General features: G+C 37.4%; 1 protein-coding gene across 4 annotated transcripts in view; it reads right to left on the reverse strand.

Moving 5' to 3' along the window:
• The window catches only part of RGS7BP (regulator of G protein signaling 7 binding protein), a 101,475-nt gene that overhangs the window by 32,979 nt on the left and 55,803 nt on the right, over positions 1-12,693 (reverse strand). For 3 of the 4 annotated variants that reach the window (XM_014848512.3, XM_070519596.1, XM_070519597.1), the window contains one exon: positions 2,626-2,756. In XM_014848512.3, the coding sequence (XP_014703998.1) occupies positions 2,626-2,756 (131 nt within the window). Of the gene's footprint in view, positions 1-2,625; positions 2,757-8,747; positions 8,963-12,693 lie in introns of those variants that run through there. The other variant, XM_070519595.1, reaches the window with a different exon arrangement.

Consider the following 12,693-nt stretch of genomic DNA (forward strand, 5'->3'; position numbering starts at 1 on the left):
AATCTTATTTCAATGGTCATATCAAGGGTTCACGAAGAAAACATGCTGTGTGAGCCATCACAGAGCTCATGCTCATCAGAGGTACTTACCACTTTTGTATTTGCTTTTCCTGGGCTTAGGGGATAAAGAAGAAAGCATGCAGCATAGTTGGAAGCATGTCCTTAGATGAGTGGACAATGGCAAGGTAAAGGCTTGGAAGTTTTAATTTTTATTCATATGGTGGGGTGATTTGTTTTTGTTTCAAAGGGTAGAGCAACAGTTTTCAATCTTCATTGTGCATCAGAATCAGCTGGTGTGCCCCAGAGATTCCGATTCAGTAGATCCTGGAGAGGATCGAGGAATCTACCTATTTATCCAGCATCCTGAATAATTTTGAAGCAGATCTTCTAAGGATTAAACTTTAAGTAATAATGATTTTAGAAGAATAAAATAGAAATCCAAGTGGAGACTTGACAAATCAAAGACACTATCAGGTATATTCTCTTTAGAGTTGTACATAGGTTAAGCACTAGAGCAAGATGCAGGGGTTTATCATTTTTTAAAGAAGAGGCAAGGAAGGAAGCAGATCAGAGACTGACAATGAAGACAGGAAGCAGTGAAGAGCAAATGAGCTGATCAGTTAAGAGGTGATGTGGTTTTGCTTTGTGTGCTCAAGACCAAATACGAGAGGAAGGAATCTGGATGAGGGAATCGCTTCTACTTTTAAACAAAGAGCTAGCAGAGAGGAATATACCTTCCAAAAGTCACGTGTGAAAAGACAAAAATTAGGAGTGGATGGCAAGAGACCAGGCAGCAAACCAAGGAGTTTGAGTGAGAGTGGGGGTGGAGGTCTTGGGGTGTTAAGGGCATGTCATCAACAAGGCAGATTCCAGTGGCAAATGGGCACGAAATACTGCAGGTGTAGCCAATGCAGACCTGGGGAAAAACTACCTGTACCCAGTCTATTCAACTATCCAACCATGATTAAAAAGAACGAAAACACTACTCTGTATGTGTGTTTACGTGTGAATGCACATGAGTGTGTGTGTGGGGGGGGGGCGGGGGGAGAGAGAGAGACAGAGAGAGAGACAGAGAGCGAGAAAGAGAGAGAGAGGACAAGTAAAGACACCAAGCCAACAACAACCTGTTTGGATGTCATCAACATGTCTGAGTATTCAATCTTCTGATGAGGCATCAGGACTGTCAAGGAGCTAATCTCTCCAAACATGTTCACTTGTATTAACAACAGAAGTAAAGATGGAAATTCTTGAAAGTTCAGCCTTTAGAAGGCAAAAGGAAAAATAAATAATATTTGTATATCAAATATTCTCTCTTTGGAGCAGCGTGGCATAATCTTGTTTTTAGTCCTGTTGTGTGCACACATATGTGTGTACACTAGATTTGGTTTTTACAAGTACTTTATCATATCATTTAGTTCCCCCCAAATTGCAGGCTCATTTGATTGCAAATCTCTATTTTAACTATTTCTTCACCTGAAATCTTTTTTTCTTCCCTACCTAAACCCCATCTTCACAACCCAGCTCAAGTCTCACCCTTTCTACAAGATTTTCCCTGACTATTACAGAGTTTACTGAACTTTTCTATTTCTGAATTTAAGTCATAGGCAAGTATTACCTTCTATGTACCCCCCTATTCTCCTGAGCTCAAGCACAAAGTGTTTGCATTTAGAAGGGTCCCAATAAATTACTGTTTGATGAATTAGGAAAAATATAGGTTGAATCCTCCAGTAATGAAAACTTTTGACTTCCTCCCCAGCATACATTCCATTTCACCCTCTCTCATCACATAACAGCCACTCCTCTCCTAGCTCCAGAAATGACCCTTAATTGTCAGTATAACTCCACCCATGTGGCTACAGTGATTGGTTCAAGTGTAGACCCAAGATCTGACCTGGGTCAATCAGAATGAAGCTCAGGACATTTGCTACTCTATAGTGGGGAGAAGTTCTCTCTTATTATGGATCCTGTGGGGTGCAGATGTGATGACTGGAACTGCTGCAATCAGTTTGCTAACGTGGGGGAAGACAGCCTGAGTAAAGCCAATACCCAGGAGAAGACACAGCATCACTCAGAATAGAACTTAGAAGTCTGAGCAAACCATGCAGAAGCCACTGCCACGTCTGGAGGCTTCAGTCATTTGAGCCAATATATCCCCTTTATATATAGTTTAAGCCAGGTAATGAGATTTTCTATTACTAATATGCCTCCCTATTGTTTGCTGAGTTTTCCCTATTTTTAAATCTTTGGGATACAATATGGAATCTGTCTTCTTGCAACCTAATTCATTTACGGAAATAGCAGCAATCTTGGATAGCATTTACTGCCCTCATAAGATCATTATATATTTTTGCTGCCTATGCTGAGTCTAACCAAAGTCATCTTCACAAGCGGTAAAATAAGAAATTTGAGAACTGTTTCTATGACAATTTCTGTTTAAGGTGATCAGTGTTCTCACGCACTTAGATAGTATTGATATAGACTTATTAATTTATATCACACATTTCCTGAACGTTGACATCCATTCTAATTGTGTGTAGATAGACATACAGTGCATAGAGGCCTTTGCAAAAGATGGGCCTTTGTTTAACATCCTCAGTGTTTATGGCAACATATTAAGTGTAGGTACCTTTTCGATGAAACTGAAGAGATCCCAGCAGACATACGGATTTTAGCATCTCTGTGGCGTACATTTCTAAGCAGCACTGCAGCTGGATGTAAAGCCTGCAGATTTCTGGATGAATCTCACCATCTTCTGGGCTGCAACAGAATGAAAGAGAAAAGCTGTGAACATTCTCAAGATTTCACTCATCAGTCATTTGTCTCAGCTCCGAGATGGGAAAATGCTCGATAAAGATTCCTCAAAGCCTGGAGTCTAAAAAATAGGACTTTCTCCTTTCAAACCAGTGACCAAAGTCACAGTTCTTACATAAGTGTCTTTCTGACTAACAGCTCTTAATTTTTTTCCCCTTCAGCAGCAGATTTCTTCTGGGAGCTTAAGATCATAAATGTTTTAAGTAATTGAAAATATCAGACATTTTCAATTTAAGTGTTGGAACAAATTTCCAAAATATATTTAAACCATAAAAATATCTTAGCCTGCAAGAAGAGATTAAAAACTCTTATTTTTAGAGAAACTACCTAAGAGCTCTTCAATTATTAGTTATAAGATAGCTCTTTAATATTAAGGCCCTGGAATAATATGATTAGAGAGCCATTTGATACAAATGGCTTGATACAAATCATCTTTATCAGGGTCTTTTGTCTCAGTCTAAAGGATATCCCTTTATTGTTTGCTATGGTTAATTTATCAAAGGCCAAACGTTTTTAATGAAAAAATAAAAATTTTATGAAGAGAAAAGTAATAAAATTCTAATAATTATGCTTAACAATCTAAAGCTAAATAAACACTGAACTTATGTTCTATAATTTGTACTGAAGTCCCTGAGCCTTTATCTATTAACTATGATAAAATATATAAATGTGAATATGATGAAACACGAAGTGATCACTTTTATCTTTTGATTAAGAAGAGAGGAGTTAGTTGTGACAAGACTCTTTCTTTTATATGCAACTAAAATAGCCTGTGTTGAATAAAGCAAACTAAATAAAAGAGATGATGTTTAGAGATAGATTAGAAATGGAAGAAGCATAAACGTGAACTCTGTCAACTGTCCTAATGTGCTATCTTTACTTCTATCCCCACGCATTTAAAATGCAGTGAAATCTGATTAGATAATGCAGCCTTTGGATTTGATTCCTTTGTAAAGTGGGTCAGTGGCAAAATGTCAGGAGTAATTATCAGGAAAAAAAAATGGTGGCTTCATTTTTATTTAAGTTTTGAAATCACAGTAAAAAGAATTTATATTTACACAGCCCTTTTCCCTGATAGTTTTCATTTTCAATACTTATTTAGTAGATGAGCCAGAGTTGGTCTAACTGTGTGGCTTACACAACACAGGAAAATGCAAGATTCTTTGCCTCAGTACCAGTGTTACCTGCACAGGCATCCTGTCTTTCCTGTGTCAGATAGAACAAAATGCCTTAAAAGAGCTTACGAGCAAAATGTGGCTTCATCTGAAAAATAAAAGTCTACATCACTTTCTCATTGCGTCTCATGGGTCCAGCCTTAGGCCAACATTGGAAGCATGTCTATCCTTGGCAAAAGTCCCAGATTTCCTTTCAGAGCTTTCTCCCACAAGTGCCTTCCACCTTCGAGCTGTCCTCCTGCTACCTGGAGTTCCTCCACACCCCCTCCACCACACACACACACACAGACACACACACACACACAAAGACTCATCATTTCACATCATTGTCAGCCTTTCAAAATGTCTCTGACTGTGTCCTACCCCTCATGGCCCTGGTGGACTCTGAAGGAATAATGGGCATCAATGGTCTGTGTAATAAAAACTGATCCTGGTGTATTAGCTGCTAATACATTGCTTTTGATAGAATAATTTGAAGATAGTGTCTTACCCCAAAGGCAGGCAAGAGGGAAAAGATTTTAAGGCAGCCAGGTCCTTTCTGTGCTGCTCCATCATCCCAATCATAGCTGCCTATTTTCACCTATGCATAACACTGGCCCTGGTGGCTCATATGCAGATTTAAAAAACACCCTATCATAAACCTGCTGTTGAATTGTAAATTTGATGAGTGGGACAATTAGCCAGTACAGTAGCATTCCAAGCCATGGAGTATTCTTATTTTCAGAAGTACAAAATATGTGCCTAATGGCTTAGTTCCAAAAATATGCAAACTTCATATATAGATGACATTTTATGTAACTTAAAGAAATGACTACCATATTAACGTATCTTAAGAGACAGTATATTTTGTTTATTATTTTATAGCTAGACAGAAGGAGATAAAGCAATGTATTAAGTGCTTCTGTAAAAAGGCAAGTGAGAATAGAGATTAAAATGCCTAATTCATAACATTTCCTTGGATGCCATCTCCTTAAGGCCTCTGTAACCAATGGAGGTTCAAGAAACTGTGGAACCATTTCTCCTTTCCTAAATGTTATGGGAAGGAACTGAATCGATGCCATCAGAAATGCAATCCCCTAAACAAAAATTAATTGATGCTAAAGTTGCATTATAAATTTTCTGGTTAAAAAATTCACACATATACTGGCTGATTATCCTTTAATATCTTGGAAAGTTGAAGTATAGAGAAAGAAAGAAACTAGTTAAAGAGCAGTCAGAAAGTTAGGATATCTTTTATATTAGTGTTTCACACTGCCTTAACCAGGTTACACTGGCCTCAGGACTTGTACAGTTCATTTCTCCCATTTTAGAGCTCTGAGCTATATTTCTGCTACTGATTACCAAAAGTTCATTAAAAGACAAATTGTCAAATGAGTTATAATATGTCTAACGTTATAAGCAGTGGACCGAAATACATTTTTGAGAAGCATTAAGAGCATTTAGATTACTTTCATAACAAATGAGCAAGAGTCAGAGCACGGAGAAGGAAGGAGAAGCCAAGAAAACGGCAATTTAAAAGCTTGAGACTTCTCAGGGATAAATTATAAAGCCCAAGGAAACATTTACATTAAAATGAAATTAGGCCTGTGGACTTCCTCCAGGAACTGGAAGCAACTTAACCTGGAGTTATTTATTTATGCTTCTCCTAAAATGATTCGCTCTTTGTAATCAAAGTTTAGTCTAGGAGAGCTGCCCCTGAGGTGATGCTCATTCAATTCAGTCAAAGAAACTTTGAGTTAGTGACTAAGTTGTGATTATTTTTCTATTGAGCTTAAGTCAAGCACTAACCTGATCATTTTGATTAATTTGAAAGTCTTAGTATTAATAGAAAAACACCCTAAAAATTAACTTTAACAATAGTTCAGCAATTTAGACCTCAAGCGGAATTCAAAAACATTTAAAATAAGCACCAAATTATGAGTCTTTCAATCAACTCTTTAAGGATGAGAATTAGGATTTAATATGTTAATCATATGACTTAAGAAATCCAAACTGGTTAGTCCTAGGGGTACATGAATACAGACATTGCCTAAGTTGCCCCTTGATAATGGAAATGCTCTCTCTTGTGGATATTCTGATTTTGCAATTCAAAAAGTGATACACTGAACAACCATCAGAGCGGCTAAAATTAAAAAGACTGACAACACCAAATGTTGACGATGACGTGCCGCAACAGAAATTCTCACACATTGTTGGCTGCAGCGGGGGGGAGGGGGGTGGTGGTGGTGTAAGTATACAATTCCTTTGAAAACAGTTCTGGAAGTTTCTTACAAAACTAAACATACACCTAACCTATGACCCAGCAATTCCAGTTCTAGGTATTTACCCAAGATAAATGAAAACATATTCACAAAAAGATTTCTGTAAGAGTGTTCAGAGTAGTTTTATTTAGAGTAACCCAAAACTGGAAGCAGGCCAGGAGTCTGTCAAGAGAAAGGCGGATAAAGAAACTAGTATATTCCTACAATACAATAATACTCAACAATTAAAAGAAGTAAACTTCTGGTACACAAAACACCATGGATGAATCTCAAAAACATGATGCTGAGTGAGAAAATCCTTACACAGAAGAGTACCTGTTTAGAACAGATAAAACTAATCAATAGTGACAAATTATTAGAACAGGTGGGGAGGGAATTGACTGGCAAGGGGCATGAGGGAAGGATACGTTCTGGGGTGAGGGTAATACTCTATATCTAGAGGGTTGAGTTACATGGGTGTATACATTTGGTAAAACTTATTGAATGGTACACTTAAGATTTGTGCATTGATTATAGGCAAATTTTACTTAAAAAAAAAAAGAAACATAAGCAAACATGGAACCCTAGTAAATGATACGTGTACTGACTGTTTAGGGGTAAAATTTACTACTGTCTGCAACTTCAGAAAAATAAGATGGGTTGCTGGTTGGAGAGAGGGATGGACAGATAGGTAGATATGCGGTAAAGCAACCACAATAAAATGATAACTGTAGAATCTAAGTGATGAGTATTTCCTTATTGCCCAAGCATTTACATTTCCCCAAATAATTACATGACATAAATTGAACAAAACAACTGAGCAGATTTATGACTAGTAAGGTCAAGTTCAGAAGTTAACACACTGGGGATTTTAGTTACAAAATGCCTTGGCCCGCATCTGTCTGCTCTTTTGCCCCGTTTTGCCAAGTTTGGTGTTCTGTGAAGCTGCTAATCGCTTTTTAAAAACCCTCAAAATGTATGTTGTTTTGAAAGTCTGTCCCTAATGGTGATGGTTTATATACTTAGTTGAAGGCAGCAAGACATAATAAAAAAAATGAGTTCTGGACTCAGAAAACTTAGCTCTAAATAGAGACTTTGCTGAGAATTGTGATCTTAGAAAAACCACTTTAATTTCCCCGGGACTCAGTTTCCTCAGCTGTGAAACAGGGATAACACCTATTCACGACGGAAGGATCTCAAGGTTGTTGCAAGGATCAAATGAGATTATGTGGGGAAAACAAGCAAAAACTGTGAAGGGTTGTTAGAAGCTGGCTGTAATCAATCTTAAGACATCAACGTTGTGCTTACTTAGCCTTATGCTTGCATATAGCCTGTAGTTTTAAAAATTATCTGCTAATGTGGTACATATATACAATGGGATACTACTCAGCCACAAAAAAACTGTGAAATTGTCCCATTTGCAACCACATGGATGAACCTTGAGGGCATCATGTTAAGCAAAATAAGCCAGACAGAGAAAGACAAACACCATATGATTTCACTCATATGTGAAATATAAACAAACTTATGGACAAAGAGAATAAATTAGTGGTTACCAGGGGAAGGGCGGTGGGGGCTGGGCACAAGGGGTGAAGGGGCACACTTATATGGTGTATGACAAACAATAATGTACAACTGAAATCTCACTATGTTATAAGCTATTATGACCACAATAAAACATTTTTTTTTAATTTTAAAAAATTATCTGCTATTCTATACATTCTTTATTTTCTTACAGCTCCCAAATATGGCCTTTGGGTAAATAAACATGCCATTAGTCTGAGAAAAGAAGGTGTGACCCCGTTGACAACCACTCAGCATTTCACAGACTTTAGTGATGACAGATAAACACTTGGGGTTTGTCAGCTAGCAGAGATGGAAACCAGAACGCCTGTGGCAGCAAATACATCCCAGTTTCTCTTTTCAGAATCAATTCTGTTGTTGGCTATTAAGCCAAATGGCAAGGAAAGATTCAGGAAGCCAAATGAGATGAGGGAAGGGGATGATATCCACTGCTTTATTTTTCAGAGCAAATAGTTAGGGAGGAAAGGAATTAAATGACTTACCCAAGGATCACGATCTCCAGAATATCTCTTCAAATAACCCTAGTGGTTTCCTTTCAGATGGATTCCATTTACAAGGATATACCCTAATTCTGAGCCAAATTCAGTGCTAGCTTCAGAGTCCAGCCTACATATGGTGTCCGTGAAGGAGACTTCCCAAGGTGGCCCCATGAGTTTACAGAATCAATAGATAGTCAGAGGACACGGAGGGCACAAATGTGTGTTTGTGTTTGTATATGTGTGTGTGTGTCTGTTTGTGTGCCTGTGTGATCAAGATACTATTTTAGGTTTCAAATTCTTAAAGGTAATTACAGGGTCTATCCAAGCTCAAAAATACAGAACAGATGCCAGGTACCTACTAAATGACTACACTTTTTTATACCAAAATAAGCCTGCAATAAAAACAGAAGCCCAGTTAATCAGAAGAAACAGAAACAAGATACTTTTCAAGGTACCTACAGATAGAATAGTTGAGTTTCTCTATCGTCTCCATTTTTTTCGTCATCTTCCTCCAGTGAGTTTTTCTGAAACTTGTGTTTTAGGTGGAAACTTCCTGTATTTTCTTCACAGAGACTCACAGCAAGTTTGGTTCCCCCAGGAGCCTCTGATGAAGTAATTGCAATAATTCCCCTCACTTCACAGCGTGTCATTTGGTGGGAACATATGGCTCAGTGACTTCCTCACCACTGAACACGAGTCGGAATCAAACTCTGCCCTGGAGCTGCTCCGGTTGAGTCAAAAATGAAACTTGACTTTAACAGCAGAGTGAAACCTGAAGTTTCAACTGGATTAGCAACTGGATTAGCTTTTGGTGGTGACTTTGGGTACCTTTATGCAAAGCAATGGGGCTCAGAGGGGGAGCACTTTTTATGATTTAAAGCCATATTCTGGTCTTCATCTCCCTGTTACTTTCAGTTTGCTCTCTGGCAGGAACTTTGACATTTCCCCATGACCCAGTTGGGAGAGTTGATAAATAATGGGTAGCACTACCAAGCACCTTATATTTTTCCATTTAAAGAGTAAAAATTATATTTTAACAGATTTAAACACTTAAAAATCAATAGCCATCAGTTTGCTAACATTAAGTTACTTGCGATGAAGTAAGATTAAAAATACTACTATTGAATTGAAAAATCGTCTTTTATTTATCTTGAAATTTACTGGTTAAGGCATTACTGGTGAGAGTTGGGACTAGGTGGTGACTTTTGTGGCGAATCTGAAGGGGCTCTCTGGGCGTTTCTCAGGGCATTAGAGGTTGAAGTTGTTAATGGGCTGCACATCATGACTTCTTTTTCTTGATTCTTGAAACTCATGCTTATTGACCAGGAGAAAACTAACGCTTACAAGGCAATATTTCTTCATTCTCCCAAATAAAATATCTTTCTTATTCTATCCTGGCCTCTTTCCCCCCTCCCTCCTTTCTCCTCTCATCCTTTTTTTGGCTTGAGAGTCTCTTGGTGTTTTCATTTTTCCCTCTGATTCTCTCAATGTTTTTCTCTTTATGGTCTTTTCTTGGGAGTTCTATGGGGTCTGCAAACAGCTCTTTCGGTCCTGGTCTACCAGTTGCTGTGACTCTTACAGCAGAGAGAGGCCTGCGGCTGATGGAGTCTGAGTCTTAGATTCTTGAATCTCTGCTGGGATGACAATCAGCACCATGGGTTATATGGCTAGAACACAGCCCTTTCCCAGTGACCACAGTTAGGACCAGTTTATTTTAAAAGATATATATATATATGTGTGTGTGTGTGTGTATATATTTATATTTAAATTAAATAAGCATATATCTGTTTCTGTTTAATCTGGAGAATATTTTTTTGCATTGAAAATCAAGATTTTTCAACCTCTGATGCTTACTATTTGTACCTGATACCAAGGATCTTCATAGGTCAATTATCATTCAACTTTCATGTGTTACAAGGGAAAGAATTCAACTCATTAATTTTCATCATATTCAAAGTCTAGGTCATTAATTACAGCAGGTAGTTATTTCCTGCTCTTATCACTGGGATTTTAGGGCTCAATATATTAAACTGTTGGTTTATCTAAATGGTATTTAGCCCTTCATTCTTAATTATGTTACTAAGTTAGGTGATGCTGTATTTCTCTTTAACTAAAGCTATAGCCTTCACACTACTGCTGAAACAATGACACAGCTTTCAAACAACCTGAGATAACCGTGCTGACCAAATTTAACTAAATTAATCCAAAAGAGAGTTTTTGATAAAAAGAGAAATTCTTGCATCTCATTGAACTGTAACAGCACAAAATGTTGATCAACACTTTAATAATTAATTATGACATATCCGCTGTATAGTTATAGAGTAACTAGTCGTCAAATCCATCGTGGCTGCCAAGGCCAATGGCTTCCTCTTACATATGAGAGACTATTTATCTCTAGTGATAGTCCAAGGGATGACAAAGGACCATGAGAGTCCAAAGTATGGCCCACACAGGCCTGAAATTCTATTTTTTAGACTTACAAAGATATTAAACCAGAAAGGCTCTTTGGGGTGGTTTAGGAATAGGGTATGAAGATGTCATCTATTTATCATATTAATAACAATAGCAAATACATGTAGCTTCCACTTTCCCGCAGAGCTTCAGCCCTGCCGATTTAGCTCTCTGGTTCATTCTTTAGTTTATATGAAGGATTTAGAGAAGAGTTAGAACTTTTTAAGCATTTTGCAGTCTACTTTTTCAACTTCAGACTCCTACCCAACACTAGAGGTTCTTTAAGTGTTATATCTAATAGGATTCTGCGGTTCTAGAAATTCTTTCTTTCCATTGGCACACAATGATAATTTGTATTTTTTGCATAACTCTCAAAAGATAACACTTCATGCCAATATGGAAATGTGCATTTCTAGACAGATGTAAGAGCTATTTTCTACAAAAAGGCAAAAGCTTTATGTAAACAGAAGAGGCGAGTATCAATTTATGGAAAATATCATATTCCACCATGAGTTTTTTCACTGGATTATAAATTCCTTGAGGCAGAAAGTTTATCTTATTTATCTTTATAACCTCCAACATTTAACAGATTGTCTGGTACATAGTAGGTTCTCAATTAAACAGTTACCCCAAGCTGGCGTAAAAAAATAGTGCCTATATGATGTGAGGAGCCAGAGGGCTGGGGTTACAGTGCTGGTTCTGCCTTCATCTGCTCTATGTCACCATTAGAGATCGTTTTCTTAAGAGTTTCTTTTCTTGCAGCCCTCTTTTTTTCTTTAAACTATTATATAAAAGTAATATTACCATATTAACAGATAATGCATGCAGATAAGTAAAAAGAGGAAAAGATGACATACTAAGACCAGAAGTATCTATTATTAACATTTTTGTATATTTCCTTCCAGATTAATATCCTCAAGAGCCGGAAGTTTTATCCATTGTTTCTGTTTGCCAAGCACCTAGCATATTGCCTGGCTCACTGAAGGCTCTCAATCCGTGTTTCTTGAAACGAATCAAACTGAACATTCAAGGCTCACCATGTATGTGAGTCCATGTGATACACGCAGACTCCTCAAAGAGGCAAGGCTGGTAATTTCAGAGTCAAGAGAAGGAAAGCAATGGTGGTCTGACTTCAGGAGGAAGAGCCCACCTTACTGCAGTAGTTCACATTTTCTCAGAGAAGGAAAAAAATAGGCCACTTTCCAGCCTCTACATGAAGCATAAGCGGTCTGGAGTCAGAGTTCTGGGTTTATATCTTGATTTCATTACTTTTAACTGCGTGATCTTGGGCAAATTTCTTAACCTCTCAGAGCCTCAAATATTGAATTAAGATAGTAAGACCTACTTCATAGCATTATTGAAAAGATTTAAGTGAAATAATATATGGTCATAACAAGCACAAATGACGGGGAAGTGTTGCAAGGAGGCAATTCTGCACATTCTGTGTAGACATCCTTACATCTCTATTATAGGCTTTCTTCCAACCTAATTATTAATTTGAATAATATTTATTAATTTCTTGCTATTCACAAAGGATTAATTTTGGAAATACAAAAGGAAAGTTTTCCTTTTTCTGGAGTCCTTTTTTAAGAGTTCATGGAAACTCTCATTATTATCCCATAGTGTTTTTATTTGATGATAACATACTGTAAAGACTCCTCTAAGACAAATTACTTTTTCTGAAGAGTGATAGAAAATTTTCAGCCTTTTATTCCTTCCTTGATGTGGTATCATTTTCCTGCCATCGAGTTTTCAACTAAATGGCTCCACCATGGAGATGTACATACAATTTTTTCTTTCATTCTTAATGATGAAGTATAATGTACCATTAGGTGAAACAGAATGAAAAGACTTCTCCTCTGCCAAAAGTTAGCTCAAGAACAGAAATAGCTCTTCAGGCAGACAGACACATAGGCAGGAGGAGACGGTGATTAACAAATGTTTAGTCCGTCTC

Source organism: Equus asinus, chromosome 10, assembly GCF_041296235.1.
Source record: "Equus asinus isolate D_3611 breed Donkey chromosome 10, EquAss-T2T_v2, whole genome shotgun sequence".
NCBI lineage: Eukaryota > Metazoa > Chordata > Mammalia > Perissodactyla > Equidae > Equus > Equus asinus.